Below are 15568 nucleotides of genomic sequence, written 5' to 3' on the forward strand. Positions count from 1 at the left end.
TGTAACACAATGGGGCTTGTCTGCGGAAAAGTGCACACAACACACACACACACACACACACACACACACACACACACACACACACACACACACAAACACTCATTCACTAATTCTCTCTCTCTCTCGCTCGCACGCACGCACGCACGCACGCACGCACGCACGCACGCACGCACGCACGCACGCACGCACGCACACACACACACACACACACACACACACACACACACACACACACACACACACACACACACACACACACACACACACACACACGCCTACATAAACACACCAACACCCCCCCCACACACACACACACACACACACACACACACACACACACACACACACACACACACACACACACACACACACACACACACACACTTGCACACACACGCCTACATAAACACACCAACACACCCACCCACCCACCCACCCACCCACCCACCCACCCACCCACACACACACACACACACACACACACACACACACACACACACACACACACACACACACACACACACACACACACACACACACACACACACACGCACTCCCACACACAGACAGACAAGACATAAACATATCTACACCTCACAGCCATCATTCATCTTAGTACAAGATAGGATAAACACTGATGCCATTGTTTGGAGCAACCAGGGAGTGAGATTTGAGGAAACATCACTGCTGACAGAAAGCCCCCCCGAGACACACACACACACACACACACACACACACACACACACACACACACACACACACACACACACACACACACACACACACACACACACACACACACACACACACACACACACACACACACACACACACACACACACACGGAACTGCAACTGCATATAAGGGAACTCATAATTTCGCACCATGGACGCATATCAAGTGTTGTGGAAACAAACTATAGGCCTAAAGCTGCATTGTGTGACATTTCTGGCTGAAAAGAACTGTAGCATTAAGGTTTCACTGAAACATACCTATTCACATATTAACCTCTTAGTTATAGCAGGTTTCATATACAGTACCCATGTTTTTTGGTTTTGTTGCTATATTAGTTGTCATATTAGTTTTCTAGTATGTTGGAAATGTGTTAATGCATTAAGACCGAGAACACATCTGTGTCATTTCAAGATTTCTTTGGCAATTCAAAAATAGCAGATATACAAGCTCATAGCGCGGCACTCGGTGCTGCGTTATGAGCTTGTAGATCTGCAAAAAAAATAAAAAATCGTGGAAAATGTGTGCAAATCTTTAGTTTATGTTTTAAAACGAACATTTTCGATCTCCGATCTGTACTTGGGGGGTCCCTGGAACAACATTTTGAGATGGGGGTCTGCGACCAAATACATACTGTATCATTTTGGGTGGTCCTTGACATGGAAACGTTTGAGAACCACTGATATAGCAACAGAAGTTTTTCAGAAAACTGTTTAAGATTTAGAAGACATTTGTAGAATTCCCAGAAGCAAAACATTTAGTTTCAATGTTTTCTTTAAAAATATATACAGTATATATTCAAAAATGTGCACACATTTTCACAGATTTTTCAAAAATAGCTGATCTATAAGCTCTTAGCGCGGCACTCTGTGCCGCGCTAAGAGCTTGTATATCTGCTATTTTTGAATAGCCAAAGAAATCTAAAAAATGACACAGATTCTTTCACGGTCTAAATGTATTAATGATTGTTTTTAATGTTTCTGTATGTCTCTGCTGCCAACCCGACTCCAACGAGCGGCACTCAGTTTACAAATCAGGCCTGACAGTAAGCTCCTCCTCCTAAGCACGCGTTGTGAGCTTATAGATCTGTTTTTGTGGTTCGGTATATATACAGTATAGGCCCTCCTCCATCGCTCTTTAACTTCTCCTCTCCCCCTCCCACCCCCCATGCTTTGCCTCCAATGCGTTATGGCGTATTCGCCAAGCACAAGATGACTTCTACTGTATGTGTATTTCAGATGAATGGCCTCTACAACAATTTGTAAACACAGCCGTTGGCAGAACAATGTCACACAGCTATTTTTAGCTTTCCATTTACTTCTCGATTTTATTTGATTTCTCTGATGGCATGCGGTGGATTGCGGATATCTGCCTGGCTGTACATTAAGAGAGGACCATTAGATGTTTGTACCGACTCAGTGGCCTTAGCACTATAGAGACTTGGTGGGTCAGGGTTCGATACCCGGCCGAGTCATACCAAAGACCATAGAAATGGTACCCAATCAGGCATTGGATTGTGGGGTAAGTCCATGCGACATATTATGTTGCAGGGGACTTACCACTACAAGCTTGTAGATCTGCTATTTTCTTTGAAAAATCGTGAAAAAATGGGTGCAAATCTTTGAATATACATATTTGTAACTGTCAAATGTCTCAATACCAAATGTCTTCATTTTTCTGAAAAAACTATTGTTGGTGTATCAGTGGTGCTCAAACTTTTTCTTGTCAAGGACCCCCAAAATGATATGTTTTTGGCTGCCGATCCCATCACAATATGTTGTTCCATGCAGGGACCCCCCAGAAGCAAAGATTGCCGCGCTACGAGCTTGTAGATCTGCTATTTTTGAAGTATAAATGAATGGTTAAAGGCACAAAATCTAAAATGACACAGTATGCATTCCCGGATTGAAAAACACTCAGGTGACCATGGGGATGTCTAGGGCCTTGTCAGGACCAGTGTGGCGGAAAGTAACTAGGTACATTTATTCAAGTACTGTACTTACGTACAATTTTGAGGTACTTTTACTGTACTATTACTATATAGAGTATGTGTACATTGTGGTATTGCTACTTTTCCTTAAGCAAAAAGTAGCTGGTCAGGGACCCACACATTCCATAACGTCGTGGCACGATTACATCTCGTTACCCTAACGAGGCTAAGCCCGTTAGGGTAAATGCTATGGAAATAGATCTCATTGTGATGTCATGAGGTCAGAATGTGGCTCATGGACCCGTTTCGCATTTTATCCTCATACCCCTTGTCTTTCCTGATTCTCTACACCGTTCTGGGGGAATAAAAAAAAGCACAAATGCTATAACAATACTCATAAAAAGGATACATAAAACACATGGGCTATCTCCCAGTGGTTGCACCGACTGTCTGTGTGGCTTGTGGTGCTTTGAGATATTTCCTTGTTAACTGGCCCTTTAAAAATTGCACAATCACCGCATGGGAGCCGCGCCAAGTAAGGGTAATCAGAAGCTCATAACCGAGATGAAAAACACAAAACACACGGTAATAAATGTCAACCAAGGGCTTTTACATGTCAGAAAGAGAGGCACCATTAAGCTTCATTTAAACACAAGATAGATGGCTTGTTCTATCCCAGGCTATTGTTAGCCTGGGTTTGATATTCAAACAAGCCTTTTTTTTTGCGACATAAGAGATCGTTGCTGTCGGGGCAGAAAACTTGTATCTCCTTATTTCTGAATTAATGCCCTACTTCAGGGGTCTTCAACATGGGGTCCGGGACCCCCAGGGGGTCCTCAGAGTTACTACAGGGGGTCCGCCAAATCTTTGTGTGATAGGAGCTTCTTTTTTACGTGAACAACTTGAACCCTAGATTCCCTATTCTGAGGGGAACATTCGCCGAAAATAGCAGATCTACAAGCTCACAACGCCTCGCGCTGCGAGGCGTTGTGAGCTTGTAGATCGGCTATTTTCGGTCAAGAGCTTTGGTGTAGAGGGGGGAAAAGAGCGGTCCAAGTATAGAGCCAAAGGTCAAGTTTACGAAGTATTGAATTCTAATCTGCAACACAAGTTTATACAATATGTAGTGAGGGGTCCCTGCTTCGTCTCTCTCTCAGCTAAGGGGTCCTTGGCCTGAAAAACGTTGAAGACCCCTGGCCTACTTCATCTACAAGAGTGTCATACGAAAGTAGTGGAAAAAAGCAAATCTATAAGCTTTCAACGCGGTGCGATGCGACACATTGGGAGATTGTACTGTATATGGGCTGTTTTCTAGTGGTGGAAAAAGTACTCAAATGTTTTACTCAAGTAAAAGTATCAATACTGCAGTGTAGAAGTACTCCGTTACAAGTAAAAGTCAGACATTCTAAATTGACTTGAGTAAAAGTACGAAAGTATGGGTATCAAAATGTACTTAAAGTACCAAAAGCAAAAGTACTAAAATGTTTGAACGCCTTGCATCGCAACGCGCTGTGAGCTTGTAGATCGGCTATTTTCAAATAGCCTAGGTATAGAATAAAGCTAAAGTGGTTAATGTATGTATGTTAATGTAAAGTTTTCAAATAATTGTAGTGGAGTAAAAGTACAATATTTGCCTCTGAGATGTAGTGGAGTAGAAGAGAAAGTGTCGACAATTGGAAATACTCCAGTAAAGTGGAAGTACCTCAAAATTGCACTTACTTGAGTCACAGTACAGTACAGTACTTGAGTAAACCACTTAGTTACTTTACACCACTGACTGTTTTGGATATACAAGGTTTCCACCGCGACAGCAACGAGATGCCGCACGTTCTGTAACACAAAGGACTATTGAACGTGCGAAAGCCAGAGGTCTATGCCCTCTTTTAACATCGTTCAGCTGACGTCTGCTTACCCCAAAACAACCGGGACTAGAGCGGATAGAAAGTGATGGATGCACCTGAGAGCGAGGATGTGAGGACACTAAACGTCCGCTCCTACACAGGGGCATCGTTTAGGGTCCCGGGGGGGGGGGGGGGGGACGGCAACTGTCACCCCCTGGCGTTCACATTTAACCTCAAATGTAGTCCTTTTGTGCAGATTTTTTTCGCCACCCCTGAACGACTTTTTTTTGTGTTTTGTTAGTTTTTTTGCAGACATACCGGTACATTTGTGGTGTCTGTGGTTTTCAAACTTTTTGTGCCTACTGTAGCACACCAAAGGGCAGGTCAAAATCTCAAGGCACACTTGTGTATTCGTATCCATGCAAAATAGCCTCTATAAACACGTGTAAAGTAACTAAGTACGTTTACTCAGGTACTGTACTTATTTCCAGTTTTCAGCACTTTTACTTCTACTCCACTCAGAGGCAAATATTGTATTTTTACTCCACTACAATTATTTGACAACTTTAGTTACTAGTTACTTTTCAGATATACATTATGATATTATGAAACATACATTAACCCCTTTAGCCCTATTTTATACATAGGCTATTTGAAAATAGCAGCCCTACAAGCTCACAACGCGTCGCATTGTGACGCGTTGTGAGCTTGTAGATATGTTATTTTCAAACATTTTTAGTACTTTTACTTTTGGTACTTTAAGTACATTTGGATGGCAATACTTTTGTACTTTTACTCCAGTAACATTTTGAACACAGGCCTTTTTGCTTGAGTATCGTTATATTGCGGTATCGTTACTTTTACCTAAGTAAAACGTGTGAGTGCTTCGTCCGCCACTGTTTATAACTAATGCCAAATAAAATCTCACCACTTAAGCCCTATTTCATACAGTCACACATCTTCAAAAGTGGCAAACGCAGCGCATCCGCGAGGTCACACAACGCGTGGCGACGCGCCACGCGTTGCGAGCCTCAGCGACACCCGTTTTTTGGAACCTCCGCTGTAAGTTCACGGCCTTCTCCATTGATGAGATTATCATACTCAAAGCAAGGCCGTGATACTTAACCCATCGAGACCGGGAAAGTGTCTGTCATTTTAGATTTCTTGGGCTATTCAAAAATAGCAGATATACAAGCGCTATGAGCTTGTAGATCTGCTATTCATTTTTTTATCGTGAAAATTTGTGCAAACCTTTAAATATGTATATATACAGTATATGTTTTTTTTTTAAAGCAAACATTTGTAACTCAAATCTTTGCTTCTGGGTTTTTTTGATTATTTTTTTTGTATCAGTGGTTCTCAAACTTTTTTCATGTCAAGGACTACCGAAAATGATATATATTTGTCCGCAGACCCCCCCCATCCCAAAACATTTTGTTCCAGGGACCCCCAGAAGTAAAGATTTTAGTTAAACATTTATATATATATTCAAAGATTTGCACAAATCTTCAAGATTTTTCAAAAATAGCAGATCTGCAAGCTCATAGCGCGGCACTCGGTGCCGCGATATGAGCTTGCAGATCTGCTATTTTTTAATAGCCCAAATAAATCTGCAAAATGACACAGATGCGTTCCCGGTCTAAATGGATTAAATGTCAGTCAGTAAAATATTTTTAATGGTAAGTAAGAGAAAGGTATGAAGGAGAGTTTTTTTTCTCCTCTCATGGTTTGTAGACCCCAGGAGGCTACTGAGGGATCTTTCTGGTGAGAGCCAGGGCCCCCTTGTGCCGCGTCTTAAATCTCTCCTTTAAAGAGGTTTCAGTTTGTAGACGGTGGAAGGAGTCAGGGGTTATCCGTGTCACCATAGACACTGCCCCGCACGTCTAGACCTAGTTTAACATCCATTTTTCAAGACCTCCCAGTAGTATGTCCAGGATTGTGGAAAACTCTGGCCCCTATGGGTGTTTTAATATGACCTACTGTACTATGGTATATTAAACCGTTAAGACCGGGAACGCACCTGTGTAATTTTTTATTTATTTCTTTGGCTATTAAAAAAAAAAAAGCATATATACAAGCTCGTAGCTCGGAGCTTGTAGATCATTTGTTCAAATCTTTACACAACATTTGTACTTTGCTTATGGAGGTCGCTGGAACAAAATGTTTGACAAACGTTCGCTTAAAAAAAACTTTTTTTTTTCAAAGATTTGCACACATTTTCACGATTTTTCAAAAAATAGCAGATCTACGAGCTTGTAGATCTGCTATTTTTGAATAGCCATAGGAAATCTTAAAAAATGCCCCCGGTCTTACTGGATTAAACAATTTCTCGGTTAATCAGAATAAGAATTTCCTAAAGCCTTTTTTTTTTTTACATTTTATTTGATCTCACGCATGTCTGGAAGTGTGGAAGACAGACCTACTGTTCTTGTACTGTACTGTACTGTACTTGTCAGCTGTCAGCTTATAGTTGACCATTTTCAAACGCCGGAAAAAACCTGGCTCTTAGTCAAGTCAAGTCACATTTATTTGTTCGAGCCCTTAATCACCGTCACAGTCTCAAAGGGCTTTATGGGCCCTGCGTTTGACAAAGGAATTTAATGGTCTAATTGTGGGGTTTGTACCCATTGATAGCCTAGTGGTTAGTTCGCCCCCCCCAAACAAACATGTGTACGCCTGCTGGCCTTATAGGATCGAATCTCGCCACATCATCTGCCGACCCCACATCTCTGCGATGGAATGCTAAGCTTTCATCAACCGCCCTTCACAGGTCAGTCTCTGAACCAGTGGTGGGAAAAGTACTCAAATGTTTTACTTAAGTAAAAGTATCAATACTGCAATGTAGAAATACTCATGTTACAAGTAAATGTCCGGAATTCAAAATGGACTTGAGTAAAAGTACAAAAGTATTGGTATCAAAATGTACTTAAAGTACCAAAAGTAGAAAATACTCATTATGCAGAATGTCCCATTTCACAAGTTTTCAAATGTGTTACATGTATACAATCTTTTGAAAATAGCAGATCTACAAGCTCATAACCAAGCGACGCATTGTGAGCTTGTAGATCGGCTATTTTCAAATGGCCGAAATGTATATAGGGCTGAAGTGGTTATGAATGAATGTATGTTTTGTAATAACAATTGAAATCGACAAAGTAACTAGTAACTAAAGTCGAATAATTATAGTGGAGTTAAAGTACTGAAGATTGGAAATATCCCATTAAAGTAAAAGTACCACAAAATCTTACTTAAGTACAGTACTTGAGTAAATGTACTTAGTTACTTTCCACCACTGCTCTAAACGTTTACTCAACCAGAGACGGAGAATAACCACATATTGTCTGGCATTGCGCTTTGGGATGATCGTGGTGCGAAATATTTTGAAAATAGCCGATCTACAAGCTCACAATGTGTCGCGATGTGACGCATTGTGAGCTTGTAGATCTGCCATTTTCAAAATATCTGTATACATTTGAAAACTTGAAATAGGACATTCTGCCTAATGAGTACTTTTACTTTTGGTACTTTAAGCACATTTTGACACCAATACTGTTGTACTTTTACTCAAGTACATTTTGAATTCCGGACTTTCACTTGTAACAGAGTATTTCTACATCGCAGTATCGATACTTTTACTCAAGTAAAACATTTGAGTACTTTTTTTTCCACCACTGGCCACAGCCAGGCACCTGTCCTTGGCACCGCTCCGTTTCTGCACTTCATCAACTCTAAACCCAGCATTGAAGTGCGTTGATGGTATAAATCTGCTGGACAAAAGACGGTGGTAACGGCTGTCTTCACCGAAGGAGCAGCTCCATAAGTTAAGCACACAGCGCACCCACAATAGCGTGCATCTCAATGAATAGAACAACAACCAAAAAAAATGCAAGGGTACCCGAGGCTACCCTGCCCTAAATTCCCGAGGATGCAATAACTGAACGCGCATGTGGAATTAATATTTATTTATTTATCCTCTTATCGTTGCTGTCAGGCAGGAACCGGCTAACTCAATTTTCCCGCTTTTGCATTTTTCCCCCCATAAATAAGTGCTATTGTACACCCTTTACCTCTGTGTGTTGTTTAAAAAAACATTGTACCAATGCAAGGTATTAAAAAGCGCTTCTGACAAAAGCAGCTAACTCCATTGGATCCTCAAACTTTCCGCTAAACCAGCTACGTCCAGCAAAGGGGGGTGGAGTTAGCTGGCTTTGCAGACTCCAGGCTCCACCCCCTTTTGACCTCCAACCTCATTGTGAGCTTTGAGGTCCATTTAGCTGTTCTTATCAATGATGAACAAAACCTCCTAACTCCACTTTTTGTTTTGTTTTAGCTGGTTTCTGCCGGACAGCAGAGATATACTGCTATACCAGCCTCCACAGTGTGTAGTGTACAATGTATAATACTCATACTGTAGTAATTTATATAGTTTATAGCTTCTGTTTGCCTCTTTAAATTGTGAATAAACACTGTAAATGTACTGTATTTATATGGTGCTTTTCTCCAAAGTGCTTTACCATGTATTTCACATTCACCCACACTTTCATATACCGAGGGGCAGAGGAAACCATGCAAGACACCAACTGGCTCGTCGGGTTGAAGTTGGGGGGTGAAGTGCCTTGCTCAAAGACACTTCCAAATGCAACCAGGAGGAGCCGGGCGGGGATTGAACCGGAACCTTTCCGATTCCAAGACAGCTGCTTAACCTCCTGAGTGAGCCACTGCCGCCAACTGTCGACTGTAGTTGTAAATGACTTAAAAATGTTTCTATACCACTGCTTTCAGTGTAATGAAAATGCATGTGACATACCTGAGAATAAACGTGATTCTGATTCTGCACCCTCCACTCCCGCCCCGCACAGCAACCCATCACTATTGCACATGTACGGTATAAGAGCTGCCTACAAGGCTGCTTAGCTTGCAATTGTGGTCGACCATGATCGAACTCCATTCCATTCCATTCTATTCCATTCTATTCCATTCCATTCCATGTCACTATCAACTATAACAGTGGTTTTCATCCCTTTTCATATCAAGGTCCATTATTTATTCGGCATTTGAGCCACGGACCACCGCTTGATGAGATTTAGACTCTCAGACCCAAGACTTAGACTTTGTTGTCGTCCATGCTGTATTGATGTTGGTGCCATAGGAGAGATATAACAGGCAAACGTTGATCAAAATAACAATTCTTCTGCATTCTCTAATTGTCCAGACTTTTTTAAATTAAGTAATGCAGATGTTTAACAATAACTTAACTCTTGAGAGCGTAAAATGAAACCAAATGGACCCGTGAGGGTCCATTTGGTTTCATTTTACGCTCTCAAGAGTTAAAGATCTATAAGGGTCCATTTAGTTAACAACTCTCCATCATTGAGGTGGGGACAACCTGGAACCCCCTCTATGACCACTGGTTGAGAACCACTGAACTATAACATAAAAGCCAAAGTGATCCGTTGATCAAATTCTAAGTGTTCTTGGAATACAAAGACCCCCCCCCCCCCCCCCAGTTCTCAATCCAGACAAAACACTATTCAAGACAGACGCATGCCAAATCACCGGTATACAAAACCGCCAGCATCTAACAAACTCCTACAACATGCACACTCTGCTAGTCCTAGTGGTCAGGACCCAATGGATTACACAGCAAACAGCACAATAATTCTCTATTAAAGTTGTTCTTTGTCCCACGACCCGATTGGGAAACACAGTAATTAGGTCTTGTTCATTTCTATCGTCCAGATCTGGGGGATTTCTGCCTCATTCTCTCATTCCTTTAGGCATGCGTAATCTATAATCGGTTGTTGTGCGTGAATGCAAATCAGGGAGATTTCGTGGGTCTGATTTTGTGTGAAGTCACTCTGCCAAGCAAAGGAATTACTCTCTGGATTATAAGCCAAATTCCATTCACCTCCAAATACCTTTCGTATTGTACCATTCCTCCAGTGAACCAGCAAAGACCCAAATGTGCAGACTCGCCGGCTCTTGCCCATTATTACTGCCACTGCCGAGCTTAATTTATACTTTGCTGTCACACGACCCCGCCGTTTGACAAAAAAAAAAAAAACATCCAAAGTATAAATTAGGCTCCTCTGAACCTCTTAATTGGCACAGGACAGTCAAAGGACAAAGGACAGTCAAACACAATGCTAATGCCGGCATAAGCTGTAGTTGAAAGGTGTTGCTTTTGGACTCGGTAGTACTCACTGCTTTGGACATTAACTGTGCCAGTGGAGTTGTCTCTCCCGAGAGGGTTTTCCACCACGCATGTATAATTCCCAGAGTCCTCCAGTTTTGCTTTGCTGATTTTGATGCTGGAGAATTTCCTGTGGGAGAAACACACACACACACACACGCACACACACGCACACACGCGCACACAGCTGAGTCGGGGGAATCGGGATGAGTAAAGAAAGTGGCATGGAAACACAACAAGCGGAAACAGGGGACAGGTAGGCACTAGACAGTAACATGGGGGACAGGGCAGGTGACCCCAGCATGGCAACAACACTTATACATCGTCACTGTCGTGGGGCAGAAGCCTCTTATCTCCACGATCAAACGTTTCGTGTTATTGCGTAAATGAAGACCCTACTTGATCATACTACAGTACAGTGTCACACTTAAAGCAGTGGGTTTTCAACCCTTTTTCATATCAAGGGTCTAGGGGTGTGCCGATACACTAATTTCACGAAACGATACGATACGATATTTGGCTCACAACTTCGATACGATTTCGATACGATACGATACGCACTTTTTTTATTATGAAAATAAATAGGGGAGAAAAAAAGGAAATGCAAACAAATAATTCTGTTTTTGCATTATTCAGACATGCAAACTTGTAGCTTTTCAGCCGTTTTGAATCCAAATAGGGCAATAGTGTGACACCTGACCCGAAAAAAAAACAACATGTTGTCACCCTTTTCACCTCGGGGCTGTTTGCATGCCTGATTATTTTGATTGGTTAAAAAAAAAAAAAAAAAAAAAATTCAAAACGATATTTTTTTTCCCCAAAACGATACATATCGTCGCGAAAACGTATCGCGATATATCGCGGGACGATATATCGGCACACCCCTACAAGGGTCCATTATTTATTTGGGCATTTTGAGCCACGGACCACCGCTTTGATGAGATTTATTAGACTCTCTCCAGACCCAAGACTTAAGAAAATATTTTGATGAGATTTTTTGTCCACAATTCCATGCTGTATTGATGTTGGTGCCATAGGAGAGAGATAACAGGCAAACGTTGATCAAAATAACAATTCTTCTACGGTATCTAATTGTGTAGAGCTCTTGTAAATTACAGTAAGTGATGCAGATGTTTAACAATAATTTAACTCTTGAGAGAGTAAAATGAAACCAAATGGACCCGTGAGGGTCCATTTGGTTTCATTTTGCACTCTCAAGAGTTGAAGATCTATAAGGGTCCATTTGGTTATCAACTCTCCATCATTTTAGCTGGGGACCACCTGGAACCCCCTCAAGGACCACTGGTGGTCCCCGGACCGCTGGTTGAGAACCACGGCACGGAAGTATCAAAGGTAACCGCAAGCTCGAAACGCGAGTCGAAGCGTGGCGCGAAGCGGCACGTTTTGAGCTTGTAGAGCTGCTACTTTTGCTATTTTTGAATTTGAATCCTGAAGAGTAACAGTTTTGGACAAAATGAGGTTTCCGCCCAACAGAGACGCTATGGTGTAACATGACTTTTGGGGGTGAGACACTGTTGGGAGAAAAAAAATGCAACTCTACTCAAGACGTAACAATAATAGAACCTTGAACCATCAGGCCTGAAGGGGATAGAGTACCTAAAACAGTTACTCTTGGACAGACACAGCTAATTACATTATATGCACTCATGCCATTATGAGTTCCTATACTCTACTGTGTGGTATGGAGGTTTTTGCAAAGGTGTTACAACTTAATAAACTAACGAACCCCCTCCCTGCCCACCTGCAGATCTACAAGCTCATAGCGCAGCACTCGGTGCCGCGCTTTGAGCTTGTATATCTGCTATTTTTTAATAGCTCAAAGTATAAAATAACGGTTATGGCAAAAAAGTCTAAAATGACGCAGTATGCGTTACCGGATTGAATGGGTTAAGAGAGGACTGAAGACCTACTTTTTTAAACAAAGCATTTTTTTTAGCTACACTGGTTTTACCTCTAGGCTGTATGCCCTCATGTTTTAAATGTTTTGTTTCGGTTTCTTAGATCTTTTATAGTGGTGTGATGATTATTTTTTTCTCCCTCTTTTTTTTAATGCAAATGCTTATTGTAGCACCTTGAGATTTACACAAAATAATGTAAAGTGCATTATTAATAAAATCCATTATTATTATTATCAAACACAGTTTTTACAGGTTTCCATGACTATACCACATGTGTTAAATTGGGGGCATTTGGGTTGAATGGGAGTTACCTAGAATAATAAAAAAAAAGTCCTTGGTTCTAGTGTCTATAGTAAATGTTATTTGTAGAGAGTTTTACTGTATCCAATTCAACTGTGAATGAAATGCAGTGTAAGTGATATTTTTTCTGGTTAAAAAAAAAAAATACCTATAGAGGTATTTAACACTTATTTTAACAAATAAACATCAATTATTGTACCTTCAAGCGAGGACAAGTTGTATGCGGTTTGGGTTGAATTGAATTGAAAAAAAATGGAATAAAACTGACAGGTTCAGGCCATGTCCCAACATAAGAAACGAATTAGAGTCTCATCACTGCATTCACTAAACAAGCTTTCAAACAAGCGCCGTGACCCCTAGTCACCTGGAAAAGACATTAGCGGAGACTTCAGATATTTAACAACCGAGCGGTGACTTGGGTGGCACGCGTCTGTTGTGCTCTCGCCACATGTTAAACGTGTCCAACTCTCGACGGGTGATTTGTACTCACTGGTTGCTCCTTATTTTGATCCCTTTGCTTTTCTTGAGCTCGTTGCCATCTTTGAACCATCTGTAGGTGGGGACGGGGTTCCCCGTGGCCTCACACTTTACTGTGAGCTTGGCTCCCTCGTCCACTATCGACTGAACCTTCATCTTCTTCAACTTTGGAGCAGCAGCTAGAGAAAAAAACAAAAACAGACGAGAGATCAAATTTATGCTGACGACTTAAATTACGCCTATTATGACATGCCCAGAATAGGGATGCTAGGGTTCATATTGGGGTGTGCAGATAATTTTCACGATACGATACACAATATTGGGCTCACGATATCGATACGATACGATATATGGCACTTTTTTATAATGAAAATATATGGGGGGATGCAATTATCATTGCATAAAAACAAAAACTAGCGTTCTTTTCTTCAAAAACGCCAAAACGATATATCGCCACGAAAACGTATCGCGATATATCGTGGAACGATATATCGGCACACCCCTAGTTCATATGGTTGGGTTTTTTTTTTTGTATCTGTTTTTTGTTTTTGTGGGGAGACAATGAGAAAGAAAGAGGCACAGATGTAGAGGCAGAAAGAAAGGAGTCAACAGAGCCAAGTGGAGCCTCTGTGGACTGACTGGGAAGCGTCTCATGCGACCAGATGTGGTCACCAGAGATGTTATCGACTAATAAACAGCGCTGAATTTCACCTCCTCTTTGACTTTGTCCACAAGCAAACAAGGCAAATGCACTGAAAGGCAAACAGCTAGTACACAATGTTCAACTTCAAACGCGTCACTAGCAAAAAATAGCAATTAGAGATGTAATATTAACAATGGGCTGGACAGGTAGTATAAACAACTGAAGCAGCTCTTCTCTAACGTTCTCAGATCTAGAGCTAAATCCACTGATACGCACATTTCAACACAGACGTCTGTTAGACATGTTAGCCTTGGCGTCCCTCCTTTTTCCCCTTATGCATATATGCAGTGTTTTTTCATCATATCAGTATTGCCCCAAAATTGCAGATCTACAAGCTGACAACGCTTTGCAATGCGGTTCATTGTCATACGACAAAGTACATACGACAAAGTACATACTGTAGGTCTTAAGCAGGTGATGAAGTACAGAAATAGACACATCTGCTGTGCTGAAGTGTCCTTGAGCAAGGCACTGAAACCTCTGAACGCACTGAGCGAGCTCCATGGTGTGCCATTCTGTACCTCTAGTCTAGTACTTCTTCAGAGTCTGGATGGTGGATGGAGTCAACGACACTGCACACTGCACATCAGAAATTAACCTAAATTAACTGCACCTGTTTTTGTCCTTGTCCTACAGTACCCTGTACCATGATCTTTGACTTTTTCAGGGATGCAGACAGAGGTGAGCTGAGGAGACTGCACACGAACTAGCTCTCAATATTTCTTTTTTCACACACTTGATTTTATCCCCAGGGTGCTGGGAACAATAGAAACATGACATGAGTGTTTCATGCAAGCTGTGCAAAGAATTATAAGTGTTTTCAATGGCAACAAATAGTCGTCGTCAATCGTGAAAGTGTAAATAAACTGCATATTGGATCGGTTAGCTCATAGCCGAAACGTGTAAGTATTCGTTTATTGGTGTGTGCCAATACAAAAAAGTGAGTACTTTGTCCTCCATTGATTTAAAATGTTGGATGTGCTACCTTTTTGGGATTTTTTTCAATTCCTACTTTTGATGTGTATAATGGATTTTGGGTCTAGCACTCCAATGAGAAAACCCATTTTCTCAGATCTAGAGCTAAATCCACTGATACGCACATTTCAATACAGACGTCTGTTAGACATGTTAACCTTGGCGTCCCTCCTTTTTCCCCTTATGCATATATGCAGTGTTTTTTCATCATATCAGTATCGCCCCAAAATTGCAGATCTACAAGCTGACAACGCTTTGCAATGCGGTTCATTGTCATACGACAAAGTACATACGACAAAGTACATACTGTAGGTCTTAAGCAGGTGATGAAGTACAGAAATAGACACATCTGCTGTGCTGAAGTGTCCTTGAGCAAGGCACTGAAACCTCTGAACGCACTGAGCGAGCTCCATGGTGTGCCATTCTGTACCTCTAGTCTAGTACTTCTTCAGAGTCTGGATGGTGGATGGAGTCAACGACACTGCACACTGCACATCA

At 41.5% G+C, this 15568-nt stretch overlaps 1 protein-coding gene across 3 annotated transcripts in view; it reads right to left on the bottom strand.

Annotated features, from left to right (window-relative positions):
- The window catches only part of nrg2a (neuregulin 2a), a 100249-nt gene that overhangs the window by 62944 nt on the left and 21737 nt on the right, over positions 1-15568 (bottom strand). For all 3 annotated transcript variants that reach the window (XM_084075184.1, XM_084075182.1, XM_084075183.1), the window contains exons 2-3: positions 13406-13571; positions 10708-10826 (exon numbers count right to left, since the gene is read on the bottom strand). In XM_084075184.1, the coding sequence (XP_083931310.1) occupies positions 10708-10826; positions 13406-13571 (285 nt within the window). The remainder of the gene's footprint in view (positions 1-10707; positions 10827-13405; positions 13572-15568) is intronic.

The sequence above is a fragment of the Gymnoscopelus microlampas genome, assembly GCF_963454915.1.
Source record: "Gymnoscopelus microlampas genome assembly, chromosome: 12".
Classification (NCBI taxonomy): domain Eukaryota; kingdom Metazoa; phylum Chordata; class Actinopteri; order Myctophiformes; family Myctophidae; genus Gymnoscopelus; species Gymnoscopelus microlampas.